A 20,998-nucleotide genomic window follows, 5' to 3' on the forward strand; every position below is an offset into this window, starting at 1 on the left:
CTATTTTTTTCCCACCATTCTCTGCTTCTCCCAGCTCGGCGAAATGACGACGTGGAGCGAGGTGGAGTTCGTGGCCAGTGAGGACACGGCCTGCTTGGACAGCGTCTCCAGAGAGGACAATGGCAGCGGCCTGTACCAGGTGGACACTCTGGTCAAAATCTCCACCGCAAACGAGGTGAGGACAGTCCGCAAAGCAAAACAAAACAAAAAAACGGTACCGTCTTTACAGTGGTCGTGGTAGGACGGCCTCACTGAACACAGGGCCAGGGGCGCAGCTCGGAAATCTGGGACCCCACAGATCCAGTCTACTTGTCGAGTTTAATCTCTTATTTCATACAAAGTTAACTTATTTCATTGTAAGTCCCGAGACGTCGCGACACGGACCACAAGTAATCGGCATTAAAAGCTGATCTGAATAATATCCAACCTGGAAATACTTGTGATTGAATGATCAAATGGGATCCAGCCGGGTCCGTGTAAACAGCATGTGAACTATTCCACTATCAGATGATTGTACTCATGTTTACATAATGTGACTACTTGACTCTTCAGGCACAGTCTTTTGAATGAACAGAAATCAACGTCATTAACTCTGAATTACAGTTTAAATACGAGTTCAAAGTTTTGATGTGATCGATAACATTTTCTCAACTTGGGGTTTTTTTTCTGCAAGATTTGAAATGAAACATTAGTTTTTTTGATATCTGGTTTTACATTTGACCTCTTTGCTGCCACCCCACCGACTGTGATTCTGAGCATGCAGTCTTCCATCAGCAGGCTGATCGAAATATTGACCTTCTGCAGGTGCCGGCGAATCCTCGTCTCTCGTCCTGCAGCGGGTCAAACTGGAGCATTGTCATTGCGGACAAGACCGTCGCCCTGTTCGATCAGAGCTTTCAGACCATCCTGCTGCTTCTTCACTTTGGTAAACACTTTTCGAACGTCCATTAAATGCCCCCACACATTTTGTAGGGTGACCGACGATGCTGGTCTCCATCGAGATGTACTGTAGATTTTTTTGCACCCTCGTCCAACGTTATTTTTCCTTTCAGAAACCGACGTGGATGCTTTCAGTGTCTGCCGGGAAAAGCAGTTTTTGGTGGTCTGTGAAAGAAATGGGAACATTCACTTTTTCTACGTTCCATACAAAAAGAAACTTTTCACCAAGGTAAGACCATTGGAGATGCATTAAATGTGATTTCTTTTGAGGAATTCTGCTCAAATGGGCACTTAGAGGTCCCTTTAAAGATGCCGGGAGCAACATGAGGATGCAGATTTGTCCTATTTATCATCTTGAAGATCTAAACTAAATACCGAAAATGTCTGAATTTTGGGTCATTTTGCATTGTCACCCATTTGTCCTTATTTCCTTGATTTGTAGAATTTAGTTGAGAAACCGTGCCGAGGAGATAAGAAAACCTTCTGCTCCCTCATCATAGACGAAGACAAAGCATCCACAGGTACAGTTTCTTCAGAAAAGTAGGCGTTTGGTGATATGTTTGTTTTTCTCATTATATGGATTTTTCTTTCTCAGGGATCTATCACATGTTCCTTCTCATAAACAATGGCTTCTTCCACATTGCAAATCTTGATTTGGCAAAGATTGAGGCTGGTATGAAAATACAGTATTTAAATATTGTACAATATATTTCTTTTCCACATTTCGTAACAAATAACGTTTACCTTTTGCCATCACAGCTTTTGAAAAAAAGGATGTTGGAGCTTTGAAGGAGGTGAGTCGCTGCAAACTTTATTACATGCAAAAGAAAAGTAATATTCTTTAAAAAGAACAAAAAAAACCCCAATGTTAATAATCACATTTTCCTTTTTTTTTTCCCAGCTTCAGTCCCTCATCAATATTGACTTCTGCTCCATGGAAGATGACAGCTGCAGCACAGCAGTGATGCAAAATTTTGGCCATGAGATCCACTTAATCATCGGGGTTGGTGTCATTCATCATGTGCTTACTGTAAACACAGTCAGTTACTTGTCAATTTAAAGGTGTTTCTCAAAATGTGTTCAGTATGTTACATTCAGTAATGTGGAAAATTGAATTAGATCATGTGGTGATTAGATTGTGTGGCTGTTCGGCTTCATGTGCTGACAATTATTCTGGGTTTTATTAACCATCCGGACTTGAGAAGCACAATAATAAAATTTTGATGGCAAAATTGATAACATATCATGACCTATACAGATAATAGGTTGAAAATGGTAATACATAACTGATGTAGTATAAGCCTGAGAATAAGAAAACTAAAAATGTAGTTCTTAAGGATGAAGTTAACAGGATTCTACCTCCATCCTCATCGTCAGTAAAATAAGAATACTTGAGGTTGCGTTTATAGTCACAACAAAGGTGTTTACTAACAAAAAAGACTGAACGGTTAATATTGGGGACATAATTGAGTTAGTTGAAAGTCATTAACCCTATAAATTCCATCTGGATCTACAGTATAGAAGCATCCCCAACCCGGGAACAAAAATGTCCTCCTTTTTTGTAATTAATGACAATCTGATTCATCTGAAAGGGCGGCGAAGACGACGTTCTGACACACTGGAAGATGGACCCTCGTCAGTCAAAGATGTATCTTGCCGACACCGTTGATGACGCCCTGATCCCCGGTAATGTTTGTCTCTATGTGTGCAGATGGATTTCTTTAGAAGAGACAAAAAATGTTAAGTTAAATTTGTACAGGCTTCAGCGGGTGGTGAAATAAATAGGCGCTTTGGACATTGAGACTAAAAGGGAATTACACAGAGGAATGTAAAGACTGGGAGATTAAAGAAGTGTTTTATCGAATGTTTTCCCACGTGTGCACATTTCAGGTGTGAAGAAGATGGTGGTGGCAGACAATCGCTTGTACATCCTCGACACTGCGGTGAGTGAGGCATGAGCCGCTCGCCGACTCGACACTCTGCAGCCTCGTTTCGGGTTTGATTTTTGTTTCCCCATGCCTCAGGACATTCTGAGTCTTTGGGATCTCCAGTTCCTCGTCATGATTCACTGCTGGCCGGATCTCGTCATTCACGACTTTGAACTCACCACAGAATGCGGCTCCGCCTCCACCGTGGCGTATGTATTGAGTGTTTGAATCACGCGAGCACACGGCACGTCTCCTTCACACGCTCTCATGCGTGCACGTGCTCCTCTGTGTTTTCCAGCCAAGACAAAGACAGCATGAGGATGATCACTCTGACGAAGTCGGACCAAAACCAGGTAGCAGCAGCGTGAAAAAGCTTCAGCGATTCACTCCGATCCAGTTCTTGATCTCGACATGCCTGGTTCTTGATCCTTCAGATCAGCTCTCTGCAAATACGATTCCTGCCTTCGATGACGGCCTTCTACTCCCTCGACGTCTCCTCGCTCTCCTGTTTGGTCAACACAAGGATCAACATGGTGAGCGAAGCACTTTCTAAACGGTCATGTTTCATACTTCTCTGAATTTGTCTTTAAACGTTAAATGACTTTATTGACTTTTTCTCTCTCTTTTATCTTACATTTTAACTGAGGTTTTTTTTTTTTTTGAATTTACTTCTATTTCAGGATACTATTTATTTAGTTGAGGGGATCTATGAGAACAGTAAAAGGTATGGTGCATGTTGTAAGAATATCTGTTAAGATTTCTAAGCAAAGTTTCTGTTGTATTAAGTAGTTTTTTTTCTTCTTTTTTCTCCGGATAGTTGTGGAGAGCCTATAAATTCTGTTGTGGTCAGATGCTTCACGGAGGCCTTGCCGGAAAACAGGTATTTAAATTTTTTTTTTTTATATATTTCAGCATTAGCCCTTAAAGCTTGTCAATATTTTCACGTCTGCCTTTGAAAAATATATAGAAAATCTGTATGCTTCGTCTTTTACAGCTGGATACAGTGAAATTTTGCTTACTGTGTGAGAAAACCATGTTGCAATGATCAATCTGAAATTAGTAGATGTGCGAGTATAAAACATAAAGTTAGCAGAACTTGCCCTCATAGAGCCGCAGCGACTCAAACACTCACTCTCTTTCTAGACTCAGCAGACTTCTTCACAAGCACATGTTTGAAGAGGCGGAGAAGTTCGCCATCACATTTGAGCTGGATTTAGAGGTAAACCCTGTTCCATTTTGTCAAGATGCTAAACATGAAGCTCCCGACGCCATTAAATCCTCCTTTTATTGTTCAGCTGGTCTACAAAGTGAAGCTGGACTTTGTGCTGGAGCAGCTGGCCTCGGCGTCGGTCGGCGGTTACGGACAGGACATCTGGGCCGAGCTTGTGGACGAGGCCAAGACCAACCTGACGAAGATCACGGTAACTTTCACCCTCAAGCGTGACTTCATTGAATGTTCTGGTTTTTAGATTGTCAAAAGAGTGCGCAGTGAGTTCGTGCTCCTGACCGTCACCATTGAAAGGAGGATTTATGTAACTGATGACTCTACAGAAGATTGTTTTGTGTCGCGTCAGGACGAGCAGTATGTGGTGGACTACTGCCTGAAGGCTCCGTGGCCGAGCTTCGAGACGGCGGTGAAGATGCTGAACCACGCCGCCTCGCGATACTCCTGCTCACAGATCCACGAGGCCATGGCCCGGCTGGATACTTTCTACAGCCTGCACGGCTCCGACAACTTCAAGTTAGAGTCGTCCAGCTTGTCCACGGCGTCTCTTACACTATTGCCACAGCAGACACTGTCCATGCTGCAACTTGTTTAAACTCGGTTGGTTTGAGACTTTGTTTTTGTTCTCTGCAGCGGAATCGCCTGGATTGAGTTTCTGAACAGCACCGACAATTTAGGAGACGTTCTCGCCCACCTGAGGGATGGGGACATGAAGGGGGCTCAGCTGCTGTGGCTTCGAAGCGAGGTGAATAAAGATTCGCTGAGTACGAATGGTTAGAACGAGACCGTTCTGTGGAAATGGCGTTGAGCTCACGTGGCGTTTCGCGACAGGGCCAGATCGCAGCGGAGTTTGACGAGAGCCGACTTGAGGCTTTGCTCGGGGCCGTCCCTCAGGACCTGCCATCCCAGGAGCTCCGCCCCTGGCTCAGGACTGTTTTTGTTCCTTTTCTGAGGCGGGTCCTCCCCGAAGGACAGGTGGGACCGATACAGTGGCGCATTAAGGTCCACCATCTCCTCTCATGTGTTCATTAAAATGAGTCTATTCCCCCCCGACAGAAAATCCTCGCCAAATGGCTGGAGCAGAAGGCAAGATATCTGGAGTTGACAGAGAGGGTAAATACAGAGAAAAATATTGACTTCATGAAGAATAATTGCAGTAGCTGATGAAAAATCTAAAATTATAAATGACAGAACTCTGGAGGTTATATAAATACACAATGCGTGCAATTGGTCATTTAAAATGACACATTTTTAATCAGTTAGTGAAACCGGTAAGTTTATGTTTATTTGTTTATTTTCCCAGAGTGCCTGGCCTCAGAACGGGCTGGACTTGGCAACACTTGGTCTTCCCTCATTGTGGACATGGTTGAAATCTGTAAGTTCAATCATCGTAGTCCATTTGTCACAATTATTGTCATTGTTGATACACATTGTCAGTATATGATTAATGTACACGTCTTTTGATTTTCCAGGACATTAATGGCGCAGAAGAGGTGGAGAACCTGAAGTCTCTGGTGTCTAACCTCTGTCAGCTGTTGGACGTCCAGCGGAAATACAAATGCAAACTTTCACTTTCAGTCTTCGAGAAGGTTCGTTCGGCAAAACTTGCAAAAGTTAAAAGCACGTCACTCATACGTCATATTTTACACAAACCAGTCTTGAGGTAATTTTTTTCCCATAATATGTCCACCAAGTGGAATTGATTATGGTTCAAGTTCATTTTGACATTTTTTTTCATATTCCATAACTATTATCAACATTAATTTTCTAATTGAATTGGTGTTTGCACCCTCAATATGTACAGATATCAGTGATTTATTTCTTTACAGAGAATTTTATAAGATCAAAGATCCCGTTAAAATATGTTGGTTTTCCAGTAAAAGCATTTCAAAGTTTGTTTCAGACTGATTCTCTGCAGTTAAAGTTGAAGAAGAGACAGAATCAGTCCTCAGATCCTCAAGTGCAGGATGAATCATTTGATATTCGTATACAACAAAGGAAAGGCGAGGAATTTTATGTAGAAATTCTTTGATAATTTATTGACGAGTATCTATGATAGACATTTTTGGATTTCCAGTGAGCTCACAATAACTTATCTCTTGAATGTTTGTTTTTTTGCGAGTACACATTTTGAAAAATGTCTATTCTAGCCACCATTTACATGAGAACCTTATATTTTTAACTGTGTGCTTTTATTCCTATTTTGTTTGTAGTTTTTAGAGATAACCTTTTTTGTTTGTGTCATGGACTATCATTCCCACACTTATTCTGGATACTAGCATGTACAAGTACCGGTATACATTTGTATGTTTGCATGTATGTCTACATAAAGACTGGTGGATTGGATGATCATGAGTTATCTTGTTGTTCTTACTCTAATAATCTTTTTTTTCCCGTGTCGTTGAAAGAGAACGGTTTGGAGTATAGCTTTCTTCATGCTGGACAAAGTGCCGGCTCCAGAGCTGATCGCTGCCACGGTGGAAAACTGCATCAGTCCTTATGCCGAAGAGCACAACTTATCTTTGGATGAGCTGCTGCTCCAGTACATTAAGGTGAAACTCGAAAAACACCGCGAAGAGTGTCGCGCTTTTACTTTTCAGAGTAACCTGACCTCACTTTTGTTTCTTCGGCCCCCTCTGCACTCCGTCAGGACCTGCTGGCGCGCTGCAGCTCCCAGACGACGACGCTCTTCACCGAATGGGAAGCCAAAGCCGTTGCTGTTCACAGCTGCATGACGGATACAGACGTGCGTTTCAGTAACCTCGCAATACCGGCCAAGTTCACATTCAGTGCAATAGTACACAGTGGGAGTTATAACATCTCACATTGACGTTATTTCCTGGCAGCTGATGGTGGACGCCGTGCTGGCCATCATGCAGAAAGCCGTGGTACCGTGGACCAAAGTGGTCGAAAACCTGGTTCAGCAGTACCTGGAGATGGACGGGCCAAAGTACGCTGATATGTTTCCCGCCAACGAATTGTCAGCTGATGCGGTTGTGTTTCATGGCTAAAACCCTCTCTTGTGTGCAATCTACCCTGCAGGCAAGAGCTTTTGAATGAGAGTTACCGTCTGATGGAGATACGGAAGCTCCTCGGTGGTTACGGCATCCGTAACGTCAACCTTTCCACCAGCTCTCAGATAATGGTCGGCGTTCTTGGCACTGAATTGTGATTCTGTTGCAACGTAAACCTGTGAAAATAATACCAGCCTGTTTCCTCAGACACTCATTAGATACATCCTGAAGCAGGACTTGCAGACGTCTCTGGACGACGCCCTGACCTTAGCAAAGGGCTACAAACTGTCCACATCACAGACATACTACCTGTATCTCATCCAGCTGACGGGTCAAGGCAAGGTGCGTTCATCCACGTCACTTTCAAAAATCGCAGTGTGCTATTCAGTCTTTCTCCGCCAGTAACCGGTCGCTCGCGCTGCGCTCAGATCGAGGAAATCTTGACCATCCTGAAGAAGATGCCGTCCGCCGAGGCAGAATGTGTCATCGAGCGTCTCACAACGTGGGCTTGGCTGCAGCTGGAGGACAAACACCACATATCAGAGGAGGTGGGCCAAAAGAGTTGATGTTATGTGTAAAAGTCAAAGGGTGTCTCTGTTCTCTGTACTTTGCACTGAAGTCTTGTTTTTGTGCATTACAGTTAGAGGCTGTTGTTTCCAATCACTAACTGCCTTTTAGCATCACATTTCCTGTTTTAGTCGGATTCTGACATCACAGATATGAACTTGTTTTTGTTTACATTTTAGTGCCCGTCAGCCAATCCGAGTCGTGATCAAAATGATGACAATATAATAATCATTTGGGTTTTTTTTTTTTTCCTACAATAGCACAAGAAACACCAGATGATCATAAGCCAGGTTATGGTGGAGGCTCTCAAGTACCTGCATGTAATCCAAAAATGCAAGTATTGACTTTATTCAATATTGACTCAGTTGATTTTTCTATTCGGGAGCCATGAATCCCCGTGAGTGATCTTCAAGTTGTTGACGTTTTGAGAGAAATTAACGTAATTCCTTTGAGACTCTGAGAAGTTGCTGTAAAATATCACATGCATTGCAAACGGTTTGGAAACAGAAATTCTTTAAAGCGTATACTGTATGTGGACATCCTCGTATGATAATCGGCTCTGTGCATTCAGCAGATGATACTGTCAAGAGCATGGCGTGTGAGAACAACCTCGTCATGTTCAAGGCCATTTCCCACTTGCAGGTCAGTCGCATTAGGTTTTTATAGAGGGTATTAAACTGTATATACTCTGTAATGTCTCATGGAACTTTATGATCTCGTCATGCAGGAAGACTTTGACGTTTTCTTCACCCCGTCCAACTACGAGGATCCAACCATTCGAAAACAGATCCAGGAGCATCACATCACGGCATACGAGAACACTCGAGGCCCCCGTCCTTCAAATGGGAAACCCGTCAAATCGTCAACGGTGGCTAACGATCCAGACGGCAAAACCAAGACCATCTCCACCGAAGCCGGCCTGCGTCGTCTGGGACGGCAGCTGCAGCGCACCGAGCAGGAACTGTGGTCCGATCTGGCCCTGCGAGCTCTGGAAGCGGGCAAGGTGGACAAAGCCCTGAAGATCTTAAGGTCAGGATGTGTGGAGAGGGAACTCGATCGGTCTTAACGTTTTTGTTCTCGGTCATTAATTCCCACGGCACCATTTACGTTATTCACCGTCTTAAAAGAGGGGTTTGTTTATTTACGTTTTCTTTCTGTGTCTCCAGTGAGCTTTACGAGCACCACTGTAACAGCAACACGGGGAAGGTTTTATTCAACGCTGCCAAGATGCTGTGCCAGATGCTGGAGGCCGACACGCCCATGGTTCTTCCTGAGGGCATGGATTTGCCGGCCGTCATCCACGACCTGGCCTGTCAGGCTATCACTGTGTGTGACTCGGGTGAGGAAAGGTTTTCTTGTTTAAAAAAAAAAAGAAGAAGAAGAATCAAATCTTTATCAATGTCTTATCAAATTAAGTGACGCTATTTTGCAAAAGAATAGACTGGCTTTCGGCTTTCATCCTAAACCCAGCAAAATAGTCCCAGGGGGAATGCGCAAGCGTGTTGCTGGCACAACAACAACAACAACAACAAAAAATACATTTTAGCAGCACTTTTTCTGATCTCATTGAGCAAGGTGGGCAATGCTTTAGGAAATCCTTCGTGTTAGGCAGACTTTATTTATGTAACTCTTCCTTGGCTACTCTTCATGCATCTTATCCTTTCTAAAGTTTTTGTGCATAAAAACTGTTGCAGATCTGTTGCTGGATTGTCTGGAGCTTTGCAAGTGCACACGGATCGCTATGGACGTCTACCACCAGTGCCAGTTATCGGACAACTACGGCTTCATAGCCATGGTTAGTAAATTCTTCCATAGAGACACTTCATGTTGATCGTCTTTGTTTTTGATTTTTTAAATTTTTTTTTGTTCAGAATGGAAATAAAGTCTTTATATTGCACCAAATCAAGTATTTGACAGATAATATGAGGGTCATTTTATCTGTAATATGTGAATTTATAGTAAAAAGTACAGCAGCCAAGAGGTGTGACCACAATACAAGAGCTGACAAAACAAATAGAGGACTTATGAAATAAATTCAAAAATCATCAGAGAGTGAGCAACATGGGGGTTCATGGGGGAACTGTATCTGATCCCAATTGACTATATAAAGCATAGTGACTGAAAGGCCCTGTCATGACCGGCCCTTTTTGAAGGTGGAATATAAGGTGTTTAATAAAAATCTCATAAATGGATTCACAGACAAAAAGAGACCCAAAACAAAAATAAACCACGATAAGTAAAGTAGAACAAAGCCTCTCGGATAAATGAGGACTAACAAGAATATTTCCAACTAAACAAAAGCAATCATAACCACAAAGGCAGGACTTCAACCGGAGATGTGCCATGTGAGGCAGGGGCGCTGACCACTAGCCCTTTGGATCAACGTCCCTGTTTGTGTTGTGGTTTTGGCATCGTGATGACGACCCTTCAGTGACCTGACTTCCACTTCAATTTGAAGAAGTGGCCATGTTACTATAACTGTTTATATAAAAAGAACCAAAAAAAATGAATGTAAATTGAATTGAACTAGTTATAAATGTTTTGTAATGTGTTGCTTTTCGAGTTTTATTCCGTGATGTCGCAGGACTTTAACGTGGGCTTGGCTGCAGCCGGAGGACAAACACTCTTTCAAGATGTTTTTCATGAGGACTGCATCGTTCTGGACCCGGCGTCGGTGCTCCCTATCCAGTATGAAATCACAAACTGCCTTTTGCCCATTTCCCACGGTAGGAAAACGGCTCACGTTACTTTGTCTGTCTGTTCAGAACGTTGTTTCGTCTGATGCCATCATGAGCAGCGTTTAATAGTCCGTCATTTTGCAGACGCAAAGCTGTTCCCGCTGGACTGCTCCTGCTTGTCACATCACTCGTTTGTAAATGGTCGGTTTGAGCTGGTGTCATTTTATTCTCCCCTCAAATATTGTACTTGTGAAGGTTAATTGGTGTCCCTTCCTGATCTACGTGCAGGTTCCAACCGGCTGCGGCCCCTCGTGGGCCCCCTGACCACCATGTTGCGGATGTTACAGGAGTGCACCCAGCTGGAGCTGGCCATGAGGGTGCTGGTCAACTCGTACGGCAGCTGCCTGCAGCACGTCACCTCCAATGTGATGAACATGAAGCTCGGCGTCCAGGTATCGCTGGGTCTCTGATGGCGGCGTCTCGGTTTATTTTGTCCTAAATGAGAGTCGTGTTTTGACGTCAACTGTTGCCTCCTCTCAGCTTTATGATTCCCAAGAGCTCCAGCGATACAACGCATGCCTCAGCGAACTCCGAAAGACGACTATCACTTTTCTGAGCTCTGTGGCGACAGCCCTTCTGAACAAGGTGTGTCTGCTGAGCGCACTCAATCAACATGTATACAAGTGTTGTTGTGTTTTTTATTGAAGAGTTTCATATTGTGTTTGTGCAAGGTGTTCAACTGGAGGGTGGTGGATTGCGATTTGGCCATTGGGCTCTGTACGCTCCTCCCGAAAGCAGAAGTCTTCAAAATACTGTGGAAAGTCATCGACAACACTTGGCAGAACTACGACAAGATATTGGTAAGCAACATGGCGTCTGATCGACTCGATGAGCTGAATGAAACGTGAAGTGAAAAAACAAGTTGTTTAAACGACTGACGCTACATACTGTGCTGTGGTTGGTTTAAACTATGGAGATAAAGTAACCGGTTTTAAACTTGTGAAATAGACTGTACTTCTACGATCATAGACATTTCTATGTAGGTTTTCTTGAAGGCTTTCGTTATCATTTCAGGCTGTGGCCAAAGTTGGAGCCGATCTCTGTTGCCTGTTCAATGAAGCACAAGAGCAGAAGAAGTTCCACTCTGTCATCACCGATGCTGAGTGGGGCATCAAGCTGGGCAAATTAGAGGTAACAGTGCCTGAATTCTAGTGATCACTAGTATTCTGGATGAAATACATTTCGTATTTTTATACTTTTCTTCCGCTTCCTTTCGTATGACTTTTCCGTTTTCCATGCCCTGCCCCAGATATCGATCCAGCCAGTGTTTCGGCAGCGGCCCGAACTGAAGAGCAGCCTGATCCCCGACATGGTGAAGAACAGCAGGGTCACCCCAGACGTTGTCCTCCAGTACTGCAGGTCAGCTCCACGCACGCTGTCCCAAACTTCTCCTCTCAGATCACCAAAAGTGTAAAAGCAAAAAAAAATTAAATCTATTATCCATATGCAGTACCTACGGTCTCGACCGGGACAGCGTGATTAACCAGTACATCACCACTCTGCTGCTGCTCCAAGAGGATGAGGAAGGCGGCGCAGGCGATCTGGCGTCATGCCAGGAAGCCGGACCGTCTCTCTGTCATACCGACGCGCTGGATCGAGTTCTGCAGATCATCCCGATGTTGAACACCACCAACGACCTCACCGACAGTCTTTGTACTTCCATGTTCAAGGTCTGCATAACAGATTTTTATGGGCTGGAATTCAGAATTCCAGGTCCCGACTTAGACTTTGATTTAAAAGTGTTTAACTGAAATGGTCAAGCCAAGGTTTTTGTTGGTTGGTTGTTTGTTTGTTTGTTTGTTTGTTTGTTTTAATTGGCATTCAGTTTCAAATGGAAGGCGCTATACATATCTTGTACCTTTCTAATGCAAATCACATAACTTGTTTATTCACCAGATCTTTAAAATCCTCTTTTTTTTTTCTTTTTTTTGAAACAGCTCAGCCCTTATAACTATGAGAGAATCGAGGTCGTGCTGACAATCATACATGCTGCAGATGAGAACGTGACCATCTTCCCTGTTCGTCAGGTAACAAAACTCGAGCCCAATTTTGGAAACTTCAAATAATAATAATAAAAAAAATTACAAAAAAAAAAAGTTGTGCTCTGTTAACTTGACTGTACAGAATTACAAATGTTGTCCTTCAATCCACAGGCAATGGCCCTCCTGCAGCATCTGAAGTCCTATGAGCGAGTGTCTCCTCCGTCAGATGTGGAGAACTCGTACCTGTTTGAAAAGGGTCTGCTGCCGAACCCGCTGTCCAAAAGCAGGCTGCCCTTCCACCTGCTCATACAGACCAAACACTACTGGAAGATTATCTGTGAGTCCGTCTCTGTACCTGTGTTAGTTCATGCCTCAGAATAAGACATTTAGGTTTGATTGGATTGGATTACTATTACACCTATAGTCTTAGCAATAAGCTATTATGAAATCCTTAAACTCCACTGGGGTCGTATTCATATTTCCATGATTCATAGTTCAATATAATCCATTTTTAATCTGATGCTGGCACCCTTGGAACTCCCTTGCTTGTTGTCTCTCACCAAGAAATCCAACTACATAGCTTTACAGGGATTGTTTTTTTTTTCTTATATGCGTCTTGAACTTGTAATTGGACACCAGCCTCATCCTCTATGCAGGAGCTGTAAATGATGTCCATATCTTTACAAAAGGCCACCAATACTGGGTATTCATAGTCGTCTTGGAACTGAATTTAACTTTAAAGTTGCTGTGCACACATGTGTAAAACTTACTCATGTGCCGTCACCACTGATGGGACAACATATATGAGATCTTAAAAAAAACGGAGAAATTACTACTGAAAGCAGAGAAATAGACCCATAACCATCCAATTGCAGACAACAATCGCCCAACTTCAACATGAGCTCATCGAACACAGTATTATTGAATTTAAACTGATAGATATTAAGTTTCTTTTTTTTTTTTTTATGATTGAGTGCTTCTGTCGCATGACTACAACCATTAAATCATAATAAATCCAGTCTATTTAGCAATAATGGTTTTCATTATTTGGGTTACTATTTCTGATTAAACATCAGTAGATATAGCTGGTATGCTTGATTTAATTTCCAATTCATTTTATTAAGTGAAACTTAAAATATTTTTTTTTATTCTCCCATTCAGCCCCTGAGCTTACTGAGGAGACTTTCCCCACACTTCTTCTGATCAGCAAACTAATGAAGGTAAACCCCACTCATCCATTAATACATTTTAATATATATAATATGTATTATCAAAGGTAGGACACACCTGGGATTTATTTCACACCACTGCCAGGAGCAGTGGTTCCCAATCATCTATCAGCCTTGAAGTTAAGCACCAGGTCATCTCAGAGTTGCGTTGGATTCAGAGCTTTTGCTCCTGATTCTCCCCTTGTGGCCCGTTTGTCTCCAGATGAGCCTGGACAAGTTGTACATGTCTGCGGCGAACCACGTGTTCGACAAGAAGATGAAGCCGTTACTCTTTGAGCAAAGGAAGAAGGGCCAGGGCCACGGCTACAACAAGGAGACCTTCAAGGTGGCCAAGGCCATGATGCAGTTCATTCGCTGCATACAGAACCCAGAGTTTGCTGCGGCGACCGCCTACAGCGTAACCCAGGAGCTCCCGCCAGGTCCGGGCGGCACACCGACACTCTCAAAAGACGAAGCATGGCATAGTTTACCCTGCAGACACTCAGTTAGTTTTCCCATTTTCTCCGCAGGTTTTGGAAGGACGCAGTACCTCAGATTCTGTTTGGCTCTCGGTGAAGCGTGGCTGAAGGGTCCAAAGCTTGACGTCAGTATACAGAAACACGTTTGTTTGTTTTTTCTTTTGTTTTCTTTTGTTCTGGAGGTTGTTTTTTTTTCCCTTCACGTCTTGTTGGTCTTAAGCAGGAGGTGTCGCGAGCCAAAGCGGAGACCTATCTGTCCAAGCTGAAGCTGCAGTTTCAGCGCTCGGCTACCGAGAACGCCTTAATCGCCAACGAGCTGAACAGCCCCGAGCACCAGAAGCTGACGGGGCTGCCCACCAGGCTCATCGCCGCGCTGTACGAGCACAGCAGTGTGGAGCAGCGATACAAAGAGACGGGAGTTCAAACGTATCCAGGTGAGCGCGGGAATCAGAAACTGCCACAAACCCATGTGTGTTAAAAGTAGCAGAAAATTCTTTGTGGAACTTGCTTTGTTTTAGTTTATTATTATATCTCTATTTTAATATATTTACTGATGTCACTTTTTTTTTAATTCTTTATACATGGACCTTTGTGTTTATGGGGCTTCTTCACATTGTTGTATAATCATTTAACTTATGCTCCCAAATAAAAAGTGATTACGGTCCTATTGTAAATTAGATTTGATGTTTTGTTTTTTTTAACTATTCCCAAGACATCCTCTCTTCTCACAGATCACAATAGAACTTGATTGATAATTTGGACATGTTTCTGCCTCAGACATCCACGCTGCTGTGAAGGAAATAGCAGCAATCAACAACATAGATCTTATGAAAATCTGTCACATAATGTTGGAAAAGTGGATCTGTAAAACAGGACCTGCTGTTGCCAAGGTTTGTCAGTCTCAGATTCACTTTTTTTTTTAATATCCGTTTCAGCTTGTCTGTCGTGCTCTATTATAGCTGTTGCAATAAATCCTTCTTTTTTTTCCCCCCCACTAAAAAAGGAAATTGGCAATCCGGACTGTGTCGACAACATTGAAGATGACCCAGATCTAATGAGGTACGGTTATTTGTCACCTTCATCTCAGCACATATTAACTTGTTTCCTGAATTTTTAATAAAAGAGCAAACACATGTATTTATTTACTTACTTTATTTCACAACCTGTTTCATTGTTCTATTATTCCTGTTGGTTTTTATTGTCTTTTATCTCATTTTGAGTTCATTTTTAGCCACGTTTTTGTTTTTAGCCTCAGTTTAAGACTATAATCAAATAATATGCCTAACAGTACATGTGTTTTAGATTTAGTCGTATTTGGGGTTTAACAACAGACTTATTTGGACATTTTTGCTCTTGATTTTATGTCTTAAAACTCTTTTAAATATATTTTTTTCCAGCTTAGTTATGATGATCACTGTTAAACTACCTTTTCTAAAATACTTGTATCCCCTTTTTCTATTCTTGTCTTGTATTTACAGTAGTTATTTTCTTTTGTCATTACATTTTTGTGTTATAACGACTTTGTCAAACATCTTTGAAGCACTTTGACTTGCATGAACCTGGATGAAAGTTGCTCAACAGAAAATACTCCTATTAACATCCCTGTTGTAGGTTTTTTTTTATGTTTTTGATTTTTAAGTTTTACTTCAAATAATTATTGCTTTAATCCCAATTTTGAGACATTTGGATGAAACTGTAATGGCCTTACTGTTTCTTTACTTTTTGCAGGGTGGTGTACATGCTGCAGTCTTTCCCCATGGGTGATGCCGTGCAACTTTTAAACCCAATCCTGTCTGCTGAAACCTGGGTGCGTTTGATATCTTGAGGAAAAAAAAGTGCAACAAAAACATTTTGGGCATTACAGTGTGATACTAGCGTCTGTTGTTTGTTTTTGTTTTTTTCTGTAGCCTCTCAGAAGTTCTGGGCCTCGTCTGACTTTCTGCCATCAGACCCGAGTGCTGCTCTGTCTCGTCCGCCTCGTCGACGCCGCCACTCTGGAAACTCGGCTCCAGATCCCAAAGTCCAGCATCCAGTAAAAAAGCCATTACCAGAGCGAAAGAGTAACTATTTGGATGACTGATGTTGATATACAGCGATTCACGGGCTGTGTATTTATTGTGTCCGCACACAGATATCACCTGAAGTGCTACGTCTTCGTTTCTCAACTGGAGGCTTTGAACATCCCTTACACAGTGCGCTCCTTCCTCAGTTCGCCTAAAGAGGGCTTGATTAAAGGGCTGTGGAAGAACCACAGCCATGAGCCACAGGTACTAATGCAGCTCGGCTATAGCGAGGCTTAGAGAGGTTAAACCACTGGCTGTCCGCAGGTGATCAGAAACATCCACTGTCTCTTCAGGCAGCGCGGCTGGTGGCGGATCTGTGCCTGGAGTACAAGGTGTACGACCCGCAGCTGTTGAACAGTCTGCTCCAGAGGCTGCTCGGCTTTAACTTGGTGAGGAGGCAATACTTTTTTTATTCACACTGGATTTCAAATAGTTTGTTTTGTTTTTTTCCAGCTTATGGAATTCCTGTTTTTTTTTCTTCAGAAGTTAACACCAGTAATATCTAATGAATATGCAGGTTTTGTAAATGTAGATTAAAAACAACAGCTCGGTGATTTGCCGTGAACTATAACAGATTTTCTTCTTTTGTTTTTTTAATTCTTTATCATCAGATCAGCCACTTGCAGAAAGTGTTGGAGACGATTGTGACCGTGCCGGCTCTGTGGGAGGTAATTCATCACTTTTATTTCACTGATTTCACATGTTGTAGTATATTTGAAAGAAAATAGACTTCCAATGTGTATTATAAATATTACAAAGCCCCTGGAGGAACATGTCGAAGAAAAGGGCAAAGATTTATTTGGTCAGTTGACGCTGATGTTTTTTTTTTTTTTTCCTTTGTGTTGGATTTTAGATTGATGTCTAAAGTGTTGCATTGATGATTTAATTTATTTATCGCTATAGCATGGAGCCTCCAGCCCTGTTTGCAGGATATTCGAGGCCAGAGATGATCAAAAACACTTCTGACCATCATTGCTGCAAGGCTAATGAAAATAAAGCATGACCGTAATCTTTTTTTTTTCTCCATCAGATGTCATCTCTTTGTAAAGCCTGGAGGACCCTAACAGTGGGCTCTTTGATCAAAGGTACATGTTGGACATTAAAATTAACTTCTGTGAACTAAATCTTGGAAGATTTATGTACTTGTCATCAACTGCGGTTTGAAGGAAAAGGCCCTTGACTCTTGCCTTCTGGAATATTTCATATTTTATGAGAATTAATGTTCCTTAAACTAACAGGCTCACTATGAAGGGAGGTTGTACAGTAAATACTGCACCCTGCTGGTAGACATCCGCAAGTTCAGGCAAAGTGTGAGTTGAAGGATGACTGTCGATCCCGTCGTTCTTCTTGACCACGTTTTTTTTTGTGTTTTGCTTGGTTGCAGTTTGTCTGCCTCTGGATTCGCGTGAACTAGAAAAGCTCTACAGATCCTTCGTTCTCCTCACCAAGTACGTTTCTATTCACGTTCATCCTTCTTTACTAGCGTGTGCACATCCTTTGTTTCGAGAACCCAGAAATGACCATTTACACAAACACACTGATGCTGAAGATATTTCGGACCAATTCCCGAAGTCTGTTTAAGTTTTGGCTTTTGACGTTATGTGAATGGAAGAATTTTTTTAAAACGGAAACTATAAATTGATTTATTGCATTGTTTCATTTTGTATTCAATAGCCAGTTTCTATGTATTTAAACAGCACAATTTTATGGACCCAGGTTTGATTTGGCAAACATGATCACATAATTCTTCTTACCGGTACTCTCTTCACTTCTATTTCAACTCCCCTGCCTTTTGTGTTCATTCTCAAGATGCCCATTTCTACTGAGTTTGGACCTGCGGGGGATCGCCAGCGATTATGAGAAGGTGGAGCTGTACGCCTTCGCCCTGGGCGCTCTCTCTTTTATATCCTGCGTGAAGACCAGGGAGCGCGAGATAAAGGTGAGTTTTTGGAAGCGACAACTGAACGCCAGCTGTGCGTTTTAATGCTCTGATTCCGATCACTCCCTGCCTTGTTTGTTGCTTCACAGGCTTTCTTGTCCGCAAACGATCCCGTCACTGTCCTGGATCAGGTGGAAGAGCACATGGAAACTGGGCAGCTGGCTGGGATCCCCTCAAAGGTTTGACGTACACTAAAGCCAAAATGTTTAAATTGTGGGGGTTTTTTTTACCTCAACATCAACAATTTTAGGATTTTGTCACATAAATGTTATCATGGATTTTTCAGTGCAACAGCAAATAATCTGTATGTTACCCGTTATTAACACAACAATGGGTTTAGGAATTGTTTCTGAACACATAATTTGCCAAGAGCTTTTTAAATCCGTCTCATCTGTACATCATCAACACTTCTTACAATCAAAGAAGAGAACAAAAGAAAAAAAATTCTATATTCTCCCAACTCTACAAGAGTAATTTACTTTTCTTTATCTCAATTTCTGACAAAATAACTATTGGTACCAATATATGTTTTCTATTATAATTGAAATAACTTTTCACAGCATATACAAGATGTATATGCAATTACTACCTTATTTTACTTTATGTAACGTCATTCTGAAGAGCATCTGCTGGTTCCGCTCTGTGCTTAAATAAAAGTTTATAGTTATACCAATGTTGGAGATGTTTTTTTTGTTCTATCATAAAATAATCTATGGAGTGGAACACAATCGTGTTGTGTTGATGGTTTCTATGTTAACAAGTAAATTTTGTTGCATGTTAAAAAAAATAAAGTCATGTGCCTCCAGAAAACATAAAAGTCCACCTCCTTCAGGAGGACACGTTTCCTCTGTTACAACAAGATTCTTCTTATCTCTCAGGTGAGGGACTGTGCTTTCGATTTCATCTGCCGACAAGGACTCCAGTCAACGGTGCTGAACACCAGACACTTCACCCACCTGAAGGATTTCGTTGTGTCGAGTGGAAATGCTGAGACGGCGAAAGAGCTGGTGGACTCCCTGATCAGCGAGAACCGGTGAGATGGTTTTTGTTAACATATAAACTTTGAAATAATTCTACAGCTAAACGTATATTGGGATAATAATCACACCTTTATTACTATACTGTCTTTAGAGGCAAAGTTTAGTGTCTTCTTAAAAAATTCTGATAAGTGAAATCTCAATGAGAGAACAAGAAAATAGTACAAGTCAAAACTGGAGTATGAAATAGAGTAAAATTGGCTAAATAAAAACTAGATTAAAAAAATGTATTTTCATTACCTTGAATGAAAGCATGTGAAGGTGCCTTTTAAAATAAGTGATTTAACCTGACTGGATTTATTTAGAAACAATGAGTGAGTGTTTCTGTCACCTTTTCTAAAGAAACATCAGCTTTAAATATCCAGCAGTGAATCACTATTACTGGGTTTGTTGTTAGGTTTTTTTTTTGGCGGAGGGGGGGTATGAGGAACTCATTACAATTGTGTGACACGATCGTTCCCCTCTGACACATATCTAACAACGGCTGCATCATCAGGGGAACAGCTTTATAAACTTTCTAGAGTCGTGGTGATTCCCCTTTTATTCACTCATTCAGTGTGATTCATATTGCGCCATTGACAATGTCATCGTCTCAAGGAAGGCACTTTTACAGAGAAAAGACAACTGTTTCACACGAGCAAGCTTAGGCGACGGTGCAAAAGGGAAAAAGTCCCTTTAACAGGAAGAAACTTGCAGAACCAGATTCGGGCGGAGACTTTCTGCTGTTCTGGTTTTAGGTTTGAAGAAATTCAAAAAGCGCTTCATCCAGCCTGAAGAAACAAAGTTCCTCGGTCAATTTTTCATTGTTGCTCTTCAGTCAGGACGATGCGGACGACGTCGACTTGAAGTTCAAGAGCCAGCAGCGTGTCACGAACTGAAGCTGATCTCCTGGACCTGAAGACGCCCCACGGAGATCCTTATTAGCATCTATCAAGCAGTGTTTTATAGCCATAAAATATATTTTAGTTTGAGCCTCTGTTTATCTTTTCCATCGAGGTATTGATTACTGATAGTTCACTGCAAAGTGACACGACAGTCACTTTTCTTCTTCTTCACGGTGATCGTTAACATGCAGAATGGGGTTTTGGGAATGAGGTATCATCTCCTAAGTTGTATCAATTCACTTGACATTTACCTGTTATTTAAATAAATGTTCTTCCTTGCTGAGCTGTGTCTTCTAGTTTCTAAGAACAAACTTTATGAATTGAGAAAATTCCCCTTCCTCCTAACAGATTAACATGATGCCTGTCAGGTCTGATTGAAATCCTTTCTCCAGGTTTTTATTACTGCCAGTGTGCTAGTTGAGGATTTTGCATATTGAATAGCTGTTGTACAAAGGCACTGATAAACTAAAGACTTGTGCCACTTGTCACACATCCTGTAGTTGTTGAGCATTTCTTCATGATTAACTGTTTAATGAAGAAAAAAAATCATGATCAGGCCGACACTGCTGTCGTGGTTAGCTCTCCTATGATTTAGGTTTATACTATAGGGTCTTTCTGTATGGAAAGAGTACCATCCAGTGTGAATCAAGATGTACCACAAGCCCCTTTCCTATAGGCTATTGTGAACATATACAATGTTGAAAAACCCCTTTGGGGTCTGGACCACGATGTCTGCCATGATGCAGCATCGCCTCTTCATTTAACAATAGTCCGTTAACATTCTACCTTATCTGAGTCATCTAAAGAGTATTTCTCTGAGTTGCTAATGAGGAGGATTGTTTTAGGTTCTGTGTGAAGATGAAGAGAAAAGTGTGAATATTTCAAACATTGTCGTCCTTTCTCTCTTGACATTTTGTGAAAGGCCGGGTGACTAATCCAGGCAGAAGACGACGAGTCATAGGAGGAAAAGTTGATTAGTGCTTATAACTGAGCAG

The 20,998-nt window shown here is 42.0% G+C and overlaps 1 protein-coding gene across 1 annotated transcript; it reads left to right on the plus strand.

Moving 5' to 3' along the window:
* Nucleotides 1-43: 43 nt before the first annotated feature.
* Nucleotides 44-20,195, plus strand: kntc1 (kinetochore associated 1; the record flags this gene model as incomplete). The annotated part of the gene is made up of 60 exons (XM_080499602.1): nucleotides 44-175; nucleotides 805-925; nucleotides 1,053-1,168; nucleotides 1,382-1,460; nucleotides 1,535-1,612; nucleotides 1,699-1,733; nucleotides 1,841-1,942; nucleotides 2,532-2,625; nucleotides 2,830-2,882; nucleotides 2,964-3,076; nucleotides 3,166-3,220; nucleotides 3,302-3,400; nucleotides 3,548-3,591; nucleotides 3,685-3,747; nucleotides 4,011-4,086; nucleotides 4,163-4,288; nucleotides 4,442-4,608; nucleotides 4,726-4,837; nucleotides 4,924-5,067; nucleotides 5,149-5,205; nucleotides 5,396-5,467; nucleotides 5,565-5,681; nucleotides 6,501-6,644; nucleotides 6,743-6,838; nucleotides 6,939-7,042; nucleotides 7,135-7,237; nucleotides 7,314-7,448; nucleotides 7,535-7,654; nucleotides 7,934-8,006; nucleotides 8,248-8,315; nucleotides 8,401-8,702; nucleotides 8,840-9,012; nucleotides 9,368-9,468; nucleotides 10,258-10,399; nucleotides 10,496-10,552; nucleotides 10,640-10,803; nucleotides 10,892-10,996; nucleotides 11,083-11,211; nucleotides 11,426-11,542; nucleotides 11,661-11,770; nucleotides 11,862-12,081; nucleotides 12,349-12,438; nucleotides 12,565-12,730; nucleotides 13,555-13,613; nucleotides 13,825-14,041; nucleotides 14,132-14,205; nucleotides 14,304-14,514; nucleotides 14,858-14,970; nucleotides 15,084-15,139; nucleotides 15,809-15,887; nucleotides 15,988-16,112; nucleotides 16,212-16,347; nucleotides 16,437-16,532; nucleotides 16,755-16,811; nucleotides 17,174-17,228; nucleotides 17,528-17,591; nucleotides 17,953-18,082; nucleotides 18,172-18,261; nucleotides 18,961-19,115; nucleotides 19,937-20,195. 60 exons carry the CDS (start codon nucleotides 44-46, stop codon nucleotides 19,995-19,997), a joined length of 6,552 nt encoding a protein of 2,183 aa, XP_080355728.1. The 3' UTR covers nucleotides 19,998-20,195.
* Nucleotides 20,196-20,998: the final 803 nt, after the last annotated feature.

The sequence above is a fragment of the Blennius ocellaris genome, assembly GCF_963422515.1.
Source record: "Blennius ocellaris genome assembly, chromosome: 7".
Lineage (NCBI taxonomy): Eukaryota > Metazoa > Chordata > Actinopteri > Blenniiformes > Blenniidae > Blennius > Blennius ocellaris.